Source organism: Tyto alba, unplaced genomic scaffold (assembly GCF_018691265.1).
Source record: "Tyto alba isolate M040663 unplaced genomic scaffold, T.alba_DEE_v4.0 Super-Scaffold_2, whole genome shotgun sequence".
NCBI classification, from domain to species: domain Eukaryota; kingdom Metazoa; phylum Chordata; class Aves; order Strigiformes; family Tytonidae; genus Tyto; species Tyto alba.
The window spans coordinates 67,357,884-67,379,528 of record NW_024881282.1 but is presented as its reverse complement, the minus strand read 5'-3'; the positions used below and the strand labels follow the sequence as shown (position 1 = coordinate 67,379,528).

The window sequence follows — 21,645 nt, the reverse complement described above, 5'->3', positions numbered from 1 at the left end:
TTTGTGGACCATACATTCTCAGATGAACTATTCATCTGGATCACCCACCAGGATATATTTTTTTTCACATGAAATTAACATTTTTTTAAGAACACTAATTAACCATTGGTGATTTGTTTATAGCCTTGAGGTCTCTATTTTCATTCTGTCCCTACACCTTAAATTCTTCTGCTACCATCTTGCATTCATAATTTCAGGAACCCGTGGTAAAATCCCCAGTTTTTCTTCAAATGTCTTTAAGCTTTGATTTCCTGGTTATGTAGCTAATGGTTTATTAGCACAATGCAGCCATGCATACTTCCTTGGTTTAGGTCCATTAAATGTTTCATTCCACAAAGCAACAATGAACTAAAAGACATGTATAAATCATAAGACATAGACAGATGAAAATAATGGTCTGGTACTTCTTGCTAACAGTATCTGCTAGTTGTGGCAGCATTACTAGAACATAATCAAATTTACTTTACAGCAGGCATTGTGACTGTTATTGTACTTTCTAAAATCTGATATTCAGCAGAGGGATAGTGTGTTCTTCACAGTGTTTGGGGGTCTGAATCTTCTGTGAGTTATTCCATCTTTTAACAAGCTTAATTTTATTAACTCGTCAAAGGTTGTTTTAACTTCTGCTATGCGAGAAAGATCTTGTTGGACTTAGTTGGAGTGGCAGCTGAATTCAGCAGGATGCTATGTCCTTGTCAACTGAGGTGCACAGCATGAGATGCTGTTATGCTCTAGTTGAGAACACTGCTACATCAAAGAGAAAAATGATTCTGGACTGTACTGTAGTCTGTCTCTTTGTACACGATATTTCTAAAACCAGCAATAGATTATAAACTCACACTGTTACTGCTGAACATAAGCACATCTGAAGTTCCCATTGGTCTTAAGGGATACAGAGGACATTTTGTATCTGTTGGCAAAAAATAACTGTTCTTTCCATGAGCTCTTCAAATGCTGCTGAGTAGAAAGAAGAATTCTGTCATTGCATGAAAGTAATCATTTGAAGGTTACCTCCATACTTACATACCAACAGTGGTTGAGTAGAAAAAATGTATTGGATCAACTTGATGTTTGAGCAGTGAAGAATAATTTCATTGCTTGGAAGATTGTAGATTGGCATTTTTCTTGCCCTTCATACTGTCAAATGAATTGGGAGCAAATCATGAAGTGCTTTGCAATATACTGTGTTGAGTCTCTTATATCTTCATGGGGTCTTAAGCCTTTATCACACATAATTTTTCTATAGTCCTTTTCCATGGTTGCTCACATCTAATTTTTTCAGCCAGACTTTTGCTGGCAGAACTGTGAAATTGGCACAGTAGTTAATATGCCACTTGTCACTCTCAAAGCACTGTTTATTTCACTGGATATCAGTTTTGTATGAAAGCTGCTATACAGAACAAGAGAACAAAATACTTTATGGGAGACAGACAGACAGACACACAAGAAGTATTTATGTTGAAATTCTGGGTTATGTAGATTGCTGTTCCCACTTCTACTGCGTAGCTTCTGCTTGATATGTACCCAGAATTTCAAGCTTTTTTTGGCATTCTCTGGAAACCACTCACAGCGGACTTCATGCCTTTATGTGCTGCATTAACAGGTCTTATACTGTAGGAATTTACTATGAACTGGATATTCTGCTTTTCTTGATTGTCCATATGGAGAAACTGTGAAAATGTGGTGGTTTGGATTTTTTTCCCCAGTAAAGATAGATTTCATTCTCCAATCACTGAAACAGAACTTTAACACACTTGAATTTGTCTTCAATGGACCTCAACTATAAATATGATTCACTTATAAGTATGAATTTGGGGGATGGCTGAAAGTGACATTCTTTGTGTAGTTTTTGAAAAGTCTCTGTAGGAGAGCAGATCCTTGATGTCACCTTGAGCGAATTCATCAAAATATGTTCTAATTTGGCTGGCCTGGTTGCCAAGGTAGATGTGTAGTTTTCAATCTTTGAACATTTTGTTGATCGAAGTAAGAACAGAGTGTCAATTTATAACTTTTGACAGCTTCAGCAATGGCCCTTTCTGTCAGGCAGTGTCATGCATAGAGGAGAGAGCAACAAGCGCAGCTGCTATCCTTAATTTATTTTGACAAAACACTTTTACACTGGTGGTCAGTGTTAGAAATTGATCACATTAACTATGACCAGAACCAGACACTTGTATTGCAAGGTCTTTTATGAGCATTGACTCTTAAGTTGATGATATTATTTTTATTTTCATATTTAACAGGGAAATTCTTTATGAAGTTCATTACAAGATTGTTATTTTGTGCCTACTACACTGTATTCACATCCTACAGTGAAATTGTGCCCTTCTGCAAGTCAAAAGGAGTTTCTCCACTTCCGTTTTATCACAGAATTTCCTAATGTTCTGTAATACGCACAAAAAAACCCCCAACAAAACAACCAACCAACCAACCAACCAACCAAAACAATTGTGAAAGATTGTCTTTTTAAATTGTTTTAATTAACTCATAGATAGGGTAGATTTTGTGATGATGATAACACAAATTTTCTCTTTATGAGGTTTTTGGATTTATTACCATACTAGCCTTGAATTACGAAGAAACTGCTCGATCTCTAATTAATATTTTTTCCTCCAAAATATATTTGCTGGAAAATTGCTTTAAAGCTATTTATCTCAATTGATTTTTTTTTTTTTTTTTTTTTTCAGGGAGTGCTGGAACACCCGTTATCTTCAATGAAAATGGAGATGCTCCTGGACGCTATGATATTTTTCAATATCAAATCACCAACAAGAGTACAGAATACAAAGTAATTGGTCAATGGACTAACCAACTTCGTCTAAATGTAAGTACTAGTTTGAATATGATGCTGACATTAGAGAACACTCATTAGAGTACTACATTATTTCAAAAGACTTAGAAAATGCTGATTCTGTCAGCTCGCAGAAGAAAGTTCTTTTATTTTCTTATTGAGAAGACAGTAAAAGATAGCATAATAACCTGAACCATATTCTTTATATTTTAGAGTATGTTGGGTTGTGTATTTACCTGCTCCTTTAAATGATAGAATCATTATTTATCTGATATTTCTCACACTGATTATTCAGCTAGGCAGGGAAATAGTAACTCATCCTTCAGAAAAAGGTGTCAGACAAAATGATGAGTACATATATATTGCCCAGGTATTTCAAATAATACAAGGTGATGGAAATGTAATTAGTGAAAGAGAAGTTTGGACTCTCTAACCACTTCTGGTTTAGTTCAAACACTGGCATGATGAGCTACTGAAATAAAAATATTTCTTGAATATAAAGGGAGAATTTGAAGTTTTTCTATATAGTTAACTAGGATTAGTATAGTCCCTTATTACTTGATAGAAGAAACAAAAGACACAACTCACCCACTCTTAGGAGGTGTTTTGAATTTCTGTCTTAATACGTTCTGCAAGTTTTGTTTTAGTTAAGCCCCACTTGTGCATTCAATTATCTTTCTTTTGAAAATTGCCATCCTAGTAAGATTAAGAAAATGTAGTATGCAATATTTGATGACAGCTAAGCATCAAGCCACAGCTGTAACTTAAGCAGTTGCTGAGTCCACAGCAATTCTTTTTATCAGAAGATGTCTCCATGCAAGGAAAGTTACAGTTATGAGAAAAGTAAAATGAGGTTAACCTGTTTCCTTGTTAGCTGTGCAATATTTACAGGATTTACTTGAGGTATGTCAGCCATTTGGGTAGCTCTGCAAATGTGTAATATCAAGTGTTGTTTTGCTAAGGCCTGATGAGAAGGGCAACAGTATGAACTGATGAGTAGATTCACCAAAGGGAGTTTATGCAACGACTTTAATCAAACTACAAAAAGCAGATTTTAAATATCTCTGGTATTTTATGTGAGAGGTTTCAGAAGAAGAGTAACAAAGACAGTGCAGTAAATATTTACAAATGATTCTCATGTTGAGACTACTTTGCAATAATTACCTGAGTGCTTCTCACAGTAAAAGATATGAGAGCTCCTCATTTTCAGCTACAGGTGTTAGACCACTTTACCATATCTACCATTTAATATCTATATCTACTTGTCAAGGACTCATTTATTGAATTCTTCTGACCTAATAGAAAAAGCCCTACTGACAGAAAATGTGTGTAGCAGATTGTGTGGCAGTGTTATCTCCTTCCACTAACCTCATAGCTGTCTATTGAAATGCATGAAAGAAAAAAAAAATATGTTTAAACAAGTTTAAAGATTAATACTAATTTCTGGAAAACACTAGAGTTAGACCCTTATCATAATTATTATGGCATATATTCCCTATCTTCAAAATTGCTACGGTTTTCTGAAAAGTAAGTGTTTACTAAGTGAACTGAAAAACCGATACACACATTTTGCACAATTGTTAGTACTAACAGCGGTTACATAGTAGTAGTTAAAAGGTACCTTAAAATTTACTTTGATTTTAATTCCATTCAACTCTGCCTTTTTCTATCTCCGCCTTGACTGCTAAATTTTTCATTAAGCCTGTAGTTTTTCAGTCCCATTATTTCTGTTTATGTATGTGTACTCCGGCGAGTTCTCTGAAATATGATTACATTGGCTGTTACCCAGACTACTGAAGCCACACCATGCTAACCACATTGACCACAAAGCTAACGGAAAAGGATTTATCTAAAGACACCCCTTGTTAACTCTCATTAAGAATAGATGTGTTAGGATGTCCCTTGCCTCTCTTTTTTTTTGTCTTTTTTTTTCACCTCTATGAGCCTACATGCTGGATACAACTGGTTATCCAAATTTGCAGGCAAGCTCTGTCTAGCATGTGGAGTTGTGAAGATGCAATCGAGCCAGCACCTGGCTCTGCAGCGGGTGTTTCTGCTCCCAGCCTCGTGCCTCTGTGTTCCTCTTGGACCAGGGTGGGAGCAGGCACACAGGGCTCAGACCCCCATGCATGGGGAAACTGGACTCATTTAGCAAGTAGATGTTTCTCTCCTTACCTTTCACTCACTTATCTAAAGCCTGGAAAATTTCTAAAGGGACAACTGGGCTTTATTTCTTAAATCTGTTGGGGCTTGAGATGCTGGATGCTGGTCACTAACATTGTCTTCAGGCACTGGTACAGTAACAATGAAGAAGGAAGTCATAATAGGGGTAGTACAGTTCATTTCCATCTGTATCTATATTCACTAAACTTAGCACGTGTCAGTGGTAGTTATGCCACATGATTACTTGCTGTGGCAAAGCTGTTGCCTCCTCTCATTAGACAAAATGTACTAAAAGCTAGTAAACTTTGTGAATGATTGTCAATACTCCAAATCATCATATTGCAAATTAGGCAGTGCCTTTGATTGCCAATGAATCAGAGGAAACACAGTGGATGTTTTCATTGGTTTCAGTGAAAACATCTATATTTATTGAAGGCAATGCAGTATTAAGATGGCAGAGCACTTCTTACCTTGCTGTTCTATAAAGGAGATGCTTTTAAAATATAATACTTGTCCCACTGTATCCTTCTTTCTCTTGCAGTTTCCTCTTAATGAAGACACATGTAACTATGATTTTTAATGAATCTCTGTCAGCTAGATGTTCTTTATAGATACTTCAACTCCTGTTTTTACAGATATTTCTTCCTCAAATTGTGTGGTAATATGTTGTAGCTATGATGAGTTTATGATTGTGTTAATCTATACAGCTGGTACTGTGCTTCAGAAAATGTAAAGCTTTTATTCATCTATTTATTCTCTATGACAGAAAAATAAATCATGAAAGTACCAGATCTGTAGTACAGTTCAACCTTTGGAACAATTAATGTAACTAAGATTAGAACACGTCTTGCATCTAAATAACTGAATCAAAAGCTTTTTTTTTTTTTTCCCTGATACTTTTTATTTATTTATTTATTTCACCTTTGATATTTCCTCTCTCGGGCTTTGTCTGCAGGTCTCTGTTGTGTGGGCTATGGCTCCTCACCTAGTGTCCAGTCCTGGCCCTGTCTCTGACCCCAAACCTCAGGATTCAGGATTCCTCTGTTGGCGTCTCTGGTTCCTCAAAATTTTCACTGACTCTGCAGTGTCCTTGTGGTCAAGGTTCAGAATTGTTCCCTTCCTGATGCAGTGCTGGCTTTCACTTTGGGCAGAAAGTACTGACTCTAGCTAGGTAAAGACTCTGTCTCATGCTCCCTAAGGGTCTCTATCAGCAGGCTTCACCAACTGCAGAGACCCTTCTAGCTGCCATGCTGGTTTCTCCCTGTGGATCTCAGTAACATTATTGAACTCTTTCTGGCAGACTAACCTTTCAGATTTGCTCTGAAGCAGCTAGAGCTTCCAGATGTAGGAACTTCATGATTACTGATCAGCATTACTCTTGCAATTCTTACAAAGCAAACACATACGACAATGCTGAGAGATACAGTATAGAAGTTAATTTAAAAAAGAATCATGACCTTCTAAATTTAAATATTTGCATGACTGTTGAGTATCTCAAGCTTTAACAGATGTAAGGGCACTCTGAAAACAGATATTTAGAAACATCGAACTATAATCTCAAATAAACTGATTGTCTTTTATGCAATTATATTATATATATACAACATATACATGTAATGCTTAAGGGAAGCCTTGGCTGCAGTGACCATGAAATAGTGGAGTTCAAGATCCTTAGGGCAGTGAGGAGGGTGCACAACAAGCACACTATGCTGGATTTCAGGAGAGCAGATTTCGGCCTCTTCAGGGATCTGCTTGGTACAATACTATGGGATAAAGCCCTGGAGGGAACAGAGGCCCAAGAAAGCAAGTTAATATTCAAGGATCACCTCTGAGTTCAGGAGCAATGCATTTGAACAAAGAACAAGTCAGGTAAAAACTCCAGGAGGCCTTCATGAACAAGGAGCTCCTGGACAAGCTCAAACATAAAAAGAAAGCCTACAAAGGGTGAAGAAAGGACAGATAGCCTGGGAGAAATGCAGAGAAACCGTCTGAGCAACCAGGGAACAGGATATGAAGGCCAAATCCCTGATATAATTAAATCTGGCCAAGGGTGTCAAGGGCAACCAAAAAAACTTCTATAGGTACATCAATGATAAAAAAAAGACTACAGAAAATGTGGGCCCTCTCCAGAAGGAAACAGGAGACCTAGTTACCAGGAACATAGAGAAGGTTGAGATAGTCAACAACTTTTTTGCCTCAGTCTTCACTGACAAGTGCTCTAGCCACACTGCCCTAGACACAGGTGGCAAAGGCAGGGACTGGAGGAAAGAAAAACTGCCCACTGTAGGAAAAGACCAGGTTTGAGACCATCTAAGGAACCTGGAGGTGCACAAGTCCATGGGGCCTGATGAGGTACATCCATTGGTCCTGAGGGAACAGGCAGATGAAGTGGCTAAGCCACTATCCATCATGTTTGAAAAGTTTTGGCAGGCTGGTGAAGTTCCCACTGAGTGTAAAAGGGGAAATATAACTCCCATTTTTCAGAAGGTAAAAAAGGAAGATCCATGGAACTACAGGCTAGTCAGTCTCACGTCTGTGCCCAGGATGATCATGGAGCAGATCTTCCTGGAAATTATGCTAGGGGACATGGAAAATAAGGAGGTGATTGGTGACAGCCAGCATGGTTTCACTAAGGATAAATCATGCCTGACAAATCTGGTGGCTTTCTACTCTGATCTCATTGGACCCCACCTGTGCAGCAGTACTGCATCCAACTCTGGAAACCCTTACATAAGAAGAACATGGACCTATTAGAACGGGTCCAGAGGAGGGCCATGAAGTTGCTCAGGAGGCTTGAGCACCTCCTTTATGAGGACAGGCTGAGAGAGCTGGGGTTGTTCAGCCTGGAGAAGAGAAGGATCTGGGGAGATCATATAATGGCCTTCAGATACTTAAAGGGGGCTTACAGGAAAGGTAGGGAGAGACTCTTTATCAGGGAATGTAGGGATATGATGAAAGGTAATGGTTTTAAACTGAAAGAGGATAGATTGAGATAAGATATAAGGAAGAAAATCTTTCCTATGAGGGTGATGAGACACTGGCACAGGTTGCCCAGAGAGGCTGTGGGTGTCCCATCATTGTAATGTTCAAGGCCAGGTTGGATGGGTCTTTGAGCAACCTGATGTAGTGGAAGGTGTCCCTGCCCATGGCGGGGGGGTTGGAACTCTATGATCTTTAAGGTCTCTTCCAACCGAAACCATTCTATGTTTCTATAATTCTAATCATCATTTTACAGGATTCTGACAATGTAAATTTACACTCCTTTTATAGTCCTTTACTCTCTAAGGTTGCCTGAATTTAAATGATCCTAAAATACTGGAAATAACCAGACCCAAAATTTTTAGTGTCACTTGGACGGAAAAAAATAATTGCCTTAGAGCTTCTGATCATTGAATACATGTTAACTGTCAGGATTTTCTGTTGTTTGTTTTCCTCCTGTTCTTTATCAGTAGAAGAAGATAACTTATTTTCAGGAAACTCTGATAGTTAAAATCCTTTCTTCAGAAAAATTCTGGTTTTCATAATAAATGAAAATACATGAAAAAGTAGCTTTTCCTGCAAAAGTTATGTTTTATTCATATCACAACATTATTTTGCATACCAGGTCACACGTAAAAGTTCCCTACAAATTTGTGGGTTTAGCAAATTTGAGCTCTCAAGCATGTAATCTCTGTAGGAGGAAAGTTGTCAAAAACAAGCTTGCTTTTCCTGGCACTTATTATTTGAAATCAACTTCCCTTTATGATTAATAATGAATTCCCTCTTAGAAACTGTGTTCTGTATTGCACATGTTGCAATAAGGGTTAGACTGAGATGTTGACTGATGGATTTTGTCAGTGGCGGTAAATAGAAGGAGTCCCAGCCCTAAAGTTTTAATAACAAGTTTCTCAGTTTCCTTTCCTTAGAAATCCAATCAGTTTATTGTGGCTCATTTCTGAGGAACTTTTTTCCATCTCTTCAAAAATGTTATATTTTGAAACCTAAATATCAGTTGGAAAAAGTTGAAATGTTTAAAAATTTTTTAAATCAATTATTTTGCCTTTAAAAAAAAAAATCCTTTTTTACATATTTTACAGTATTATCAGATTTTATTTCAAACTTATTGTTTTGGTCTACCAAAATCTGTGTTTAAAGATTCTAATCTGAAAAAATACGTAGATCCAAATCCATATGCTTGCAGGTTAGTAATTTTGATTGATGGGACTTCAGGCAGACACAATTATTAGTGCTTTCAGAATAAGGTATTTAGGTGATGCATTTAAAAAGCTTGAGTGGATATCCATTTATGTGATATTATTCTTTAAAAAAAAAAAAATAACAAAGCATATCAAAACACTGTATGTTTCAAGTGAAAACAGTGACATTTTTAAGACAGAATTCACTTGTGTTTGTTTTGGTTTTTTTTTAACACCAGACCACAAGACTTCTGTTGAAAGGCAAGAGAAATTTTACAATAACAGATTTTTATCATTCTCTAAGAAATAATAGGATACATAAGCTTTCAGATTTATGGAGCGTATGCACTGAGGATATAAAGGACTCAGGGTCATCTTTTTTTTCTGTAATGGTCTTGATTTATGACTAAGAAAACCATAAATTAAAATTACACCGATGTGATGAACTAGCAGAGAGACTGCCATAATCATCATCAGCCTCAAGCACAGTGTTTGGTGAACTAGTAAAAATTGGGAACCCCACAACAACAATGAGCTTCCCTTCAGGCAGCCACATAACAAAAAGAATTGAATCAGTATTTGATTTTTCTTCTTTTCTAGGACTTTTGTAAATTATGTATCTAATCCTGAAGAAAACTATCAACACTGACATTAATCAATTCTTTTTAGAAGTAACTGATTCACAATGCATTGGTTCCTTTTCTTGTGACATGGTAAAAGAAAATTATTCAAGAAGCTTCTGATGTTTTCTCTAACTGCAGCAAATACGTTTCAAGCTTTGCTGTAGGCCAATGTATTTCATCAAAGAAGTCAGAGATCCTCTTCTTTCCTGTGGTAGCTATTATATAATTGATAGATTTATTTCAAATTGTTGAACCTAAACCCTGTGTTTAACAAAAGAACACACTACAGTGAAATACACAACAGGAGCACTTAGTGCTGTATATGATTATATCTCTAAACAAAATATGACAATCATACTGCCTGCAGGGTGTTCTTCTGTCTATATGTAATAGGGCAGTAGAGTTCAAACACTCCATCCATGTTATTGGCCTGAAAATGGTTGATGCTCAGTTTAAAATAAAACTCAATAAGACATGCAAAAATGTTTTAGGTTCTTCTATTTTTCTTCTCAAAATTATATTGTCTTCCTTTATTCTACACAGGGCTGAAACCAGAAAGAGACTACGATGTTTTTTAGAAGGCTATCTAGGTTTTACAAAGCTACTTCTGATCTCAGAGCTGGTCAATAAGTATGACTCAGGATTTATTCTTTCTTACTGTCAGACCCTGAGGTCAATATGAGACTTGTAGTCACTAACGGCCAATGTTAGACTGAAGATATAAGTCAACATTAGGCTACAGTGGATGTAAATTGTAGACAAGACAAAAAATTACATGTAATGGAATAAAATCAGGATTTTATGATTTTGAAAGGTTACAGATTGTATTATTCATTAAAAAATTACTTTGTGATGGATGGGAAATAAGATGAATACGGATGTTAAAAAAACATTGCATGATTTTGAGATGTTCCCGTAGTAGAACAGATGCTATTTCAGACATGACTGAAAACTGAAACGGAACTCTGATTCAAGAGCCAATGACCTTAGAAGAACCCCAGAAGAACGACAACTTGTCTACTTTCTGAAGCTTTTTACTTTGTTCTTCTTCTTTTTTTTTTTTTTTTTCCTTGATGAAACAGATATATTGACTGATACTCTAGAGAAAAAAACAAAATGGAAAAATGAGGCCTGCTAAGAAAATATCCTGAAATTGGGTAATACCAGATTGCCAATGAAACAGCCTCTACTTGAGAGTTAGGATGAAAAGGGATTTTTTTGCCAGGGTGAGTGAAATTCAGGCTTCTCAAATGAAGCACAGGGTTGCAGCTGCACACTTAGCTGTGAATTTATCACAGGATACTTGAAAGGATATTAGATATTTTATATTTTTCTGTGATCATCCTTCATGAGAACTGATATGATTAGAATTAACTGTTCTTTAAATAGCCATAGACAACAGGACATTATTTTTCAAAAAAAACAGAAAGGAGACCTCACCATGCATGTCAAATAAATCACTCATGGTTTAAAATATTCTTTTCTCTTTCACAATAAAAACGAGTGTGCAGTAATAGAACAATGAAAAACCAGGACCTTTTAAATATATTCCTAAATAGTTCTGCATTCATATATTGGACTTCAGAGCAGGGTTAGCTGCTCACCCGGTACCAGCTAAAGTTGTGACTTTTAGCACAGAAAAGCAGCTACCAGGAATAGTAGATAGTTTGGATTATTCATGGCTGACAGAAAGTCAGCAGTGAATTGCTCTGTGAGGTATCAGTGTGAAACATGGAGGATCAGCATGTTTCTTCCCCAGTCTTCCATCTTTCTCCTCTCCCTCGCAGAAGTTTATATATGTATTATAATTTGACGATTGAGCTGCTCTTTTGTCCTGGTTCGGACTGGAATAGAGTTCCTGTTGGTTTGGCAGCGGGAGGAGTGCTGCAGCACACAGAGACCCCAGAGGCTCTCCAGACCGGAGAGCCCTTGCCTGTGTGCGGGGGCGGGGGGAGCACAGCTGGAGTGCTGGGCCCGGATTGGCCAATAGTCCATGTCATGTGACATTGTGCTCACTATATAAAGGCTGGAGTGGGGTGGGAGAGGTTCTCACTTCTGGGAGTGTTGCTGTGGTGCCCTTGTGTTTGGGATTGCCAGCGGGGAGCAGGTGGGTGTTGGTCGGTGGGTGGTGAGCAGTTGTATTGTACATTACCCGTTGATACTGCTGTCACTGTATTATTCTGTTACTGTTATTAAACTGTTTTTTTTCTCAACCCACAAGTCTCCCTTTGCCCCTCTGATTCCCTCCTCATTCCCAAGTGGGGGGAGGGTGGGTGAGCAACTGCGTGGCATTTAGCTGATGACCAGGCTCAAAAGATGACACCTTTGAACCTAGAAGCAAAATGTTCATGTTTAAAAGCAAAAATGGTAGATTAAATTACTTTAATTATTGTTCATTTGTGTTATATAATGTAAGTCTACTACTAAATTAAAAATCATTAAATGAAAAACAAAAGAGATTCAGTGGTTATGATATGATGAAAGAGAATAACCAGCAGTTAGCAGAACATTACTATATGATTAATTTTTCTATTTGCTTTGCTGTAATTTCTCTTCATTTTGCAGTAATATTAATTTCATTTCTTTAGGACAGTTGTCTAAAATTTATCCAGGATTTTTTATTCTGATACATCTCTGAACACTTTTTAAAAAAATTATTTAAAGTCGGGGAGTGAATTATTTTCTGCATTTCCAAAATGGTATCACTGGTTTAGTGGTTTTAGCGGTTTAAAGCAGGGAATGAAGATTGCATATCTAATCTCATTGTAACTTCAATTCACAGTAAAGAGATTTAGTGTTGAATGGGACAATAGGATGTGCTGGGAATGAATGGATCAAATAGGGAGGATTGCAGTAATGAATTGAAGCAAAATCCCTTTATGGAAAGCATAGGCATAAAGCTAAGCAATAGTTTAACTGAGATTTTTATCACCAGAGGCCATTGCAGCAAGGAACTCCTAGACTTGTGATGTAACCCATCTGTTCTCTTCCCCAGTGCTATGACCTCGTTAGCAAAATTGTGACTTCACTTCAAAAAGTAGAGTAGCTGGAGAGAGTCCAACTGCAAGCAATGATAATGATCAGCCATCTAAAAGTATGCCTGTAGGGAAAGGTTGAGCGAACTAGGATTGTTTAGTCTGGAGAAGACTGAATTGAGGGGAGTTATGTTAATCTCTTTCAATACAGAAAAGATTATTCAGGAAAAGAACAAACTGTTAGTCATAGTTAATTTGGCTGTTAGGAGTAGCAGATTTGGGTTACAGTAAGAGAGATTTAATGCAGACATGCTGGAAGATTCTAATGATGAGGTTAATTAAGCACTGGGCTGCATTGCATAGGAGGCTGTGCAGCCTTCAGCACTATGGGCTGGTTGGAGGAGGTGAGATATGCTGACTGGTTTTGCATAGCTGATTCAGAGGTGGGACCAAAGGAGTACTCCCGAGATCTTTCAGCCATAATTTCTTAAGTTTTCTGGCTTCTGTTAGTTTGTTTTGTTTGATTTGATAGTAATCCTGTCAAAGGTAGCTTTCCTGTATGCCTTGAGCAAATGCTGGAAGGGGTACAAGCAACTGAATTCCTACTTTCTAAGTTTCCTGAGTGCAAGACTGTTTATGTCTTTAGCAAGAGCTCTAGAAGAATATAATGACAGATTAATTAGTTTATGAGCTTGGTTACTTATTTAAGGTCTTCTTTTACTTCAGATCGTGCATCATATTAGTAGGTAAGGACAGAATTTCTGTGAATCTTTAGAGAGGTTTCCATTCACATAGAGGACTCCAGACTGGACTTTTTTTACATGAGAGCTGCTTAATACTTCCCAAACTGATTTATGTTTCTTTATATCTATGTGGAAAACAGTTTACTATTGTGCCAATGGTGGTTTCTTTTACTTAGACCTTCTTTCCCTACCATTTCTCAGAGAAACATTTGCCCTGTAACCAAAAGCAATACAGCAGGTTTACCCATAACAATATTTAATATGCATCATTAATTAGCCAAGAAGTAGGAAAAGTTTGATCATCAGCATTTCTTATTTACTTTACTCTTATAAAAATAAAAAATTGATTTCTTAATTAGGTATTCTGTAAAACCACAAAAGGTGGTCTAAAGAATCTAGCTGTCATGAGAATACATTGAAATATTTCTATTTATCTGGCCTAATTATGATCTTAGTTTTTTTATCTGTGTTCAAAATATTTAGTACCAGAAACTACCCTAGCACTATGGAAGACAGCTAAAGGGATCTCAAGAGACTATCTAGCCCTTGCATAAACTTATCATAGTCTATACTCGTGTTACTCCAAGGATGAAGACTTTACACCCTCTGAAGGCATTCTCTTCCAATTTATTAACTACCCTTATTGCTCTGAAGTGTCTTATAAATACCCGACTTTACTCTATTGCTACAATTTAAGCCCGTTACTTCTTATTTTATCTAGTATACATCAAGAACATCCTTATCCTTTCATGTGCTTGAGGACTGTTGTTTTACCCCCTAGGCTGTCTTATATCTTCAGGCTATATAACCTGAATTTGTTCAATTTAGTCACACAGATCGTGTTTTCTAGACATACTTCTGATCTTTGCTGATTTCCTCTGGACTCCCCATTTGATTCTCCTTCAGACTGAAACCCAGTGATCTAGCCTTCACAAAGTGCTCTGGCTGAAGTCTCATTAGTGCAGAGTACAAGAGAAACATCATTTCGTGTATTCATGAGTGCAGAGTAGTGGGGAGAGATTATCTGTGTTTCTCAGGATGGCATTTGTCCCTTTTGCAAGAGTATGACATTGGTTCAACATATTATAATCCACTAAAGCCCCAAGGTCTCTTTTTTTTTTTTTCTGAAGAGCTGCTATCTCAGTCCTTCCTGACCCATAATGTGCTACCTGTTAGTTGTCCATGTTAAACTGCATACTCTTTTTTTATAGACTCCCTGCTGTATCATTTGGAATAAGTGTCCTGACCTTCAGCATAGCTTCAGCCTTTTCCAGTGTTATTGCCCAAGTTTGATCACCATATACTCTATTTTATAATCCAAACTTCATCGAGTGGTTATTACGAATATTAAATAATAGCAGCCTAAGAATCTTTACAGGCCCCACCCAGTACCTTATTTTCTGTTCTGACAGTGAATCAATGACAAATTTTCTCTTCCCACAGCTTTCTGATATAATTTGTACCTAGCCTTTAGGGACTAGATCTGTTTCAATAGGTTACTTATAACTGAGAATATAATCTGAGATGGTGTCAAAAATCTTTCTAATGTTAAAATAAAGGACACCTGTTTGCTGTTTGCCTCTTATCCACCATGCCTGTTACCCTCTCTGTGAAGGAAATGTGGCAGCTCATTGTTGACAGATTCCTTTTGGTTGTTATTTGTCTTGTTTGTTTCCTCTGGGTTTTTGAAATTTGTTTGTGTATTTCTTTCAGGATTATTCTGGGAATTAAATTAAACTGAATGACTGATAATTCTCTGGCTGCTTCCTTTCCCCCCTTTCCTGAGCATAAGCACTAGGTTCTCTATTTGCAAGTTCTCCATACTTCCCCACAAAGTCTCATGAGCTTTTTATCTCCTCAGTCTGTTCTTTAAGTATTGTAGAATAAATCTTGATATGTTCAGTTGGTATGAAAACCCCTCACTTCCTGAAGTACTCTAATTTTGAACGTGTTCATCTTTCTTTCCTTAGTAGCAAGGACTTTTTCTTCCCCTTTTTATTCTGACTGAATATGCTGTGTGATATTTTCTCTAGCCTAAACTTCTTCCACATGCTTGTTTTGTGCCTGCCAGTTCACTAAGTCTCTCTACAGAATTTTCAATTTAATTATTGACTTTTCATTCTAAGCAGCAGCATAGACTTGGCAGAGAGAGGTCTTCCCCTGCTGCTGAAAATCTCAATATAAAACAGTCTCTTTTCTGCCAGTTCTGAATTAGTTCAGACTTTCAGACTTTTTATATGTGATTTTGCTACCTGGCTGGAACTGTGTTTAAAGGGACAGTGTGATTATTATTTTTTTGTTTATGTAGTGCTGAAATTTCAAAATTATTATCATGGAAAGACCTGACTGTTCACTAAGAGGAGCTGGCACAGAAGTTATGAACTATTATAGTGGAAAACCACCTTAAAGTAATGTCAAAATGTACATCTCAATGTTAGGATTTTGCAGCTCTTCAGGGTAGAATGTATTACACATTAACATTTTTTCCTAAAAACAGGTTGAACAAATATGTCAGGAATGTTTTAGGTACAGTGCCTCTTTTCTTAAGACAGGGAAATAAACTTGATCCTTATGATTCAACTGAGTTTGTCTGTTCCTCTGTCACAGTCAATTAAGGCACAAGGCTGTTGAGGTGAGGTCAACTTTGCTCAAAATTTCAAGTGCTTCACTTTGCTGAGACACTGTCTAGAAACCGACAAGCACAGGATCACAGGATATTCCAGCTCTGTTTTCTGATATTCTTTGAGAGGTCAGTGTTAAAGTTACTGCCTTTGTGCTTTCAGTCTTGCTTTCACTTATGCTTGAATGGAAAGCTCAGGAAATAGATGCAAAAGTTCCCTCATTAAAAAACTACAGTTTCCTCAAAAAGCACCTGTTTCAAGGTATGCTATGGCTGCTGACTATCATTCTGATCAGTGTTGCCTCACTAGTTTTAGGATGTCCTTTTCTGTATTCTGCTGATACTCTGCTCTCCTTTATCTTATGGTTTGACTGTGATTAAGACCATCATTTTTTCTTGTAGATTTGTATAGGCCTCAGTGTAACTGAGGTCTTGGTCTGTGAGCAGCGTGGGAATAAAAAGAATATATTACTTCTGTGTTGGTATTATTTTGTAGGAAAGGCTTTGCAGGTTGGAATTTACAGGCATTCATTCTTCAGTTTCATATGCACAGCCTCTTTTGCACTGATCAAGAAATAGGAAATAGATTAAACCATTTAAAAATAATGGGGCAGGATTAAAATTAAAACAAGTCCATCAACAGCTTTTTTCATACTGAACTGAGGCATTTTATGATTGGGTAATTTCTAGTTTTAAAATAATTAAATATTAAAGGTAACAGGGTGACTGGTCACCTCCTTAAGTAATATTAAATATGTGTATGGGTCATGACCTTGTTAGCATAACTCTTCTGAAATTACTGGATTGATCTAAATCTGCTGAAGGTCTAGCCTAGTTCATACTCTTGGAGGCCGTCATGAAGGTGTTTGGGGACAGCAGCTTCTTCTTTTGATAAACTCACTTTTAAACCAATAGAATTGTTAAAAGCATGTAATGGTGACTATTTTTTCATTGAACAATGGGAATTATTAATGAATTATACTTAAAGAAAAAAGTCTATATAAAATTCCTTTAAAGTAGAATGGCAGCTGTGCTTAACCCCTTGTGTTCCTTCTGTTTGCTCTGAGCTGTGAAGTGGGGGAGAATGAGCACCATTGGGAACAAAAGGCATCTGACACAGATTGGAGGGAAATATAGTAGCTATGGAGCACCGGACTTGGGACAGGTCAACTTGAAATTTAACTTAGGTAACTGTAAATAAAAGCAACAAACCTGGGAGAAAGCGTGTTTGTTATGCGTTCTGAAACCTTCATCAAGAAATGTAACTAGCCTGTTAAATTAGTGATCCAATGAACCATGGGCAGAACTGAGAAGATTCCCCAAACACAAGGAAAGTGATGTTAGAGGACTCTTTGCCAGGACTAGGCTTCTTTTCTCAAAGCACTAAATGTTTTGAAGTATGCTTGCAGGTTATTTCTGCATGATCAACTGCAGGAAGAAAAAGGAACTTCCAAGCTGTATGGTTCAAATGGCCTTAGTACCAGAGCTGGTCAAAACCTATCACTTGACATAAAATGGCAATGGTGGAAGGTTTCCTCTTTTTTAAAGGAAAGTCTAAATCTGACAAGTTGTTTGTTTTGGTTTTTTTTTTTTTTTTTTTTTTTAATTTGAGGTTTTGTGAACATGCTTAATTATAAGCAATGTCACAGTCTGCTTTTGGTAACATATAATGACTTCAATTCCTGTGACTATATCATAAATTATATATAAATGCTCATTAAAATCTCACCAAGTGAATGTCAGGTACATGTAAGGGCAGTGAGGACCTCTAGGTAAGGATATGTGATAGAGATTGCCTATGTGAAAATGGTCTGCTTAAAGAATAACTTTGGAAACTTGACTTGCAGCCTGATCAACTGACAGTAATTGTATAGTTTTGAAGTATAGACTATAGACCATGCAAAGCACTTTCAAAAATGATGAAATCCACTGATGTCATCTTGAATAGGATATTTCTGTGTCAAAAAACTGTTAAGGAAATAATTATGGTGGGGTTTTTTTGTTTTGGATTTTTTTTTGTCTCATTTGTAAATAAAGAGACCAGTTCAGGAACAGGTGCTTAAAAATCAATTGTGATTCATGCTTCCAAGAAAGAAAAAAAAAAACAACTTATATTGAATAGAAGTACCTACTAGATTGCTGTAAAATTCCATCTGATAGTTACACAGTGCAGTAACAGTAGCTGTTTACTTGATGACCTGCTAATCACTGCACTTTGTGCTAGTCTACTCCCCAAGGCATCTGAGAAAAAAATGTTGTTTTCCAAGTATTCTATGCATATTAATAAGTCTGTTGTTTGACAAATTGAAGAAGGCAATATTACAGCACCTCCTATCCTTGTACTAAGAGTCTGTTAGGGTCAGCACTTCTGTAGCACATCAGTACCAACCATACCACAGGTAGAGAAAAGTAAAAGTAAAAAAAAAAAAACAAAAAACAAACAAACAAAAAAAAAAAAACAAAAACAAAACAAAAAAAAAAAACCAAAAAACAAAAAAAAAAAAAAAAAAAAAAACAAAAACCAAAACAGATCCCAAACTATTCAAAGGCAAGTATTTTCAGACTGGGATTTAAAGTCTGCATTGCACTAATAAACACTTTCTGTAGATTATGATAGTGATACAATTATTCCCTGTTTAAGGTTTCCAGAGTATGCTCCTCTATGCAAGTATTCAGCAGTCATGAATTGTATGACTTAACTAGTGAGGCTGGTTCCTTTGAGGTGAAATTACAGTCCTAGCATACTAAATAAAATACTTACATTGATAAAGCAAGGTTAGTATTTAACCTTGATTATGAGCATAAGAAACTTTGTGTTTGTTTACACCGTTCCTTTCTGTTTGTATGAATTACCTCAGAGCATCCTTCACTTTAATTATTTTACCCTAGCAGAATAGCCCATATTAATGGCCAGAACATTAAAAATACATTCTCATAGATTTAGTAATTCCAGAGATTTGTGATGTTGTAGTTCTGGGAAACTGGAGATAAAGATTTTGATATGCTGAAGAAGCACAGAATTGTTGTGATGTTTCTGGTATTATTTGAAAAAATATTTCTCAGTTTTAAAAGTAAAAATTGTTTTAAGGGAGCTTTCCAAAATATAAGCAATTGCTGGGCAAAAAACCTTCTAAACCTGAAAGATAGAGATCAGTTATATCCCTGCTTAAACTTCTTTCCCACATTTTAAACTTCTTAAGCATCTCCACTGCTTCTGTCTGCATGACAGCTTCCCTTCAGCCAATTGCAAAGTTGAGATTCAAGTAGGTTAAATAATTTGCCCAAGGTCACTGAGAAAGTCAGACTGTATCAGAGCCATATAGGCTAACTCTAAGCTTAAAAACAAAGGTTGTTTAAATGTTCTGTAGTGCTGCTTTCAAATAATATACATATCACCTTCCTTCCTGTAGTCCAGAACATTTTAAATCATACATACATATAAATAATTATACATACATGCATTTAAATAGGTATTCAAATGACAGTAAATTTAACTATCTTTGGTTTTCCTTTAGGGAAACTGTGAGATAGAGATGGTAAGTGGTGTGCCTAGGAACAATTTGGGGCAGGTGGATTCAGTTAGGAGAAATCAGCTTCCATGTGGGTTGCAACAACCACCTGTGCTTCTGTTCCAAAAGAAAGAGAGAAAGAATTATTTCCTTGTAGTTTTTTAGACTGGTCTTTTAATGGTCATTGCATATGATTGAGGTTCTCAGACTCCTATTCAAACTGATATTCTACTGCATTAATTTTCAACCAGTATATTGTAAAACCAAAAATAAGATCCCATGTTCTTTGCAAACCTCTAGAAATGTCTATGTCTGAAATTTCAGAAAATCACATCTCAGTTGCTAGGAAAACATCTGTATGGGGTGAATGAGGTAAATCATTTACAGCAATTATGGCAAATTTGTTAATGATAGTGATTTTATACTACCACTGACAATCTGTATTCATTCTGGATTTTGTTTTTTAATTCAAAACTGTATTTTTTTGTCCTTGACTTATTTCCCTTATGCACATGCCTGCTTAAATATTTGTAAGTTTAGTCTGTAAGTATAACTAGCTTTTCTCTAGAGTGATAAAATATGTCTGGCAGACTGAACGTAATGATCATTATATTTAGTCTCATAATGAATTCACTTGAGTTGAACCAGTTTCAGTTTAATTTTGTTTTTTGATGGTTCAGATGACTTGATTGGACAAGGTACATTAGAGACTTGAACTTTTACTGTGAGAATAAATGCATTAGACAATTTAAAAAGCTAAATATTAGACTAAATTGCCTTAATTCACTCATTTGCTATGCTACTCTGATGAGCCTTTTTGTCAGAAGAGAAATACTTCCAGCAACTCAAGACAAAAATAAGAACAACTCTTAGTGACAGCTGGAGGTTATATTTCAGTTCTTTGACATTTTTATAATGAAGAATCTGAATATCTATTAAAAGCCATATGAATTCCTATATGAGAGCCCTGATACTTCTGAAATTCTTGGCTAACTGCTTACAAAATAAGATGTTTGCCTGCTGCCACAACTCTGGTAGAATGCACTACTTGAATTCCTCTGTCCATATCTTGTATAACTCCATTCATTACAATAATATCCCTAAACACATATTTTTCATTATTTTGATAAATACCTAGTGATGAGAGAAGATTTTAAAAAATGTAAATTCTTGCAAGTGGTAACATAATCAGAAACATTGAAATATTATCCACCAATGTCCTTGATATAAGCTCTCTGAAGGCTCTCCAAGTGTCTTTATATTGTCAATGGTTGCTGAATTTTGTAAGTGATAAATTTTTCCATGATCATTATGAATGGAAAACAGTGGGTTTGTACACAGAAATAGTTCAGAAATTATATGTGACCTCTTAACAGCATTTTTGATCAGTCTCCTCTAGTTGCTGAGGGCATTGCTAAATGAATGAGTTGCTTGATTATTGAAAGAACATAGGTGCCAGGAATGTGAATGTGCTACTTGTACTGTGTCATGTAAATCTCATCTTGTTTTACCCCAGTTCTCACATCATTAATTTTTAGCTTTATTATTAGATATTAGAGGAAATTGTATTTATAATGTTCATGAAGGATAGAGGTGTTTACTTGGTTTTGATATGAAATGACATTTTGTCTGTATTTTAATGGTTTAGTGAACTGTGAATCTTAGTGCTGCAAATTAAAGCAAATTGCAGCTCTGTCAGGCAGTTATCTCATCTAGAGATGATTTTTATGTCTATTTAAATAGCAATGAAGCCATTCTCCTTTTGTATCATGATGCATTTCATACAAAATGAGTATGTGTTTTACAGACATGCTGTCATACTCTTCCTGATGTTTTCACTCTGGTAAATATTGAAGTAGTAGAAAATAGAACCTTGCTCTTAGGGGAATGTGAGGTACTTCATGATAGCATATCAATCTATCAGGCACTTTCCAAATTCAGAGAAGCTACTCAAATAAAATTAATAATAATGTTTAAACTGTTATTTATAATAGATACAGGGCTAGGCTATTCCAGTCCATCTGACCTAGATGATGAATTCAGATA

At 36.3% G+C, this 21,645-nt stretch overlaps 1 protein-coding gene across 4 annotated transcripts in view; it reads left to right on the top strand.

The window, feature by feature from the left end:
- The window catches only part of GRM8 (glutamate metabotropic receptor 8), a 356,570-nt gene that overhangs the window by 277,965 nt on the left and 56,960 nt on the right, over positions 1–21,645 (top strand). For all 4 annotated transcript variants that reach the window (XM_033011479.2, XM_033011477.2, XM_033011478.2 and 1 more), the window contains exon 8: positions 2,688–2,824. In XM_033011479.2, the coding sequence (XP_032867370.1) occupies positions 2,688–2,824 (137 nt within the window). The remainder of the gene's footprint in view (positions 1–2,687; positions 2,825–21,645) is intronic.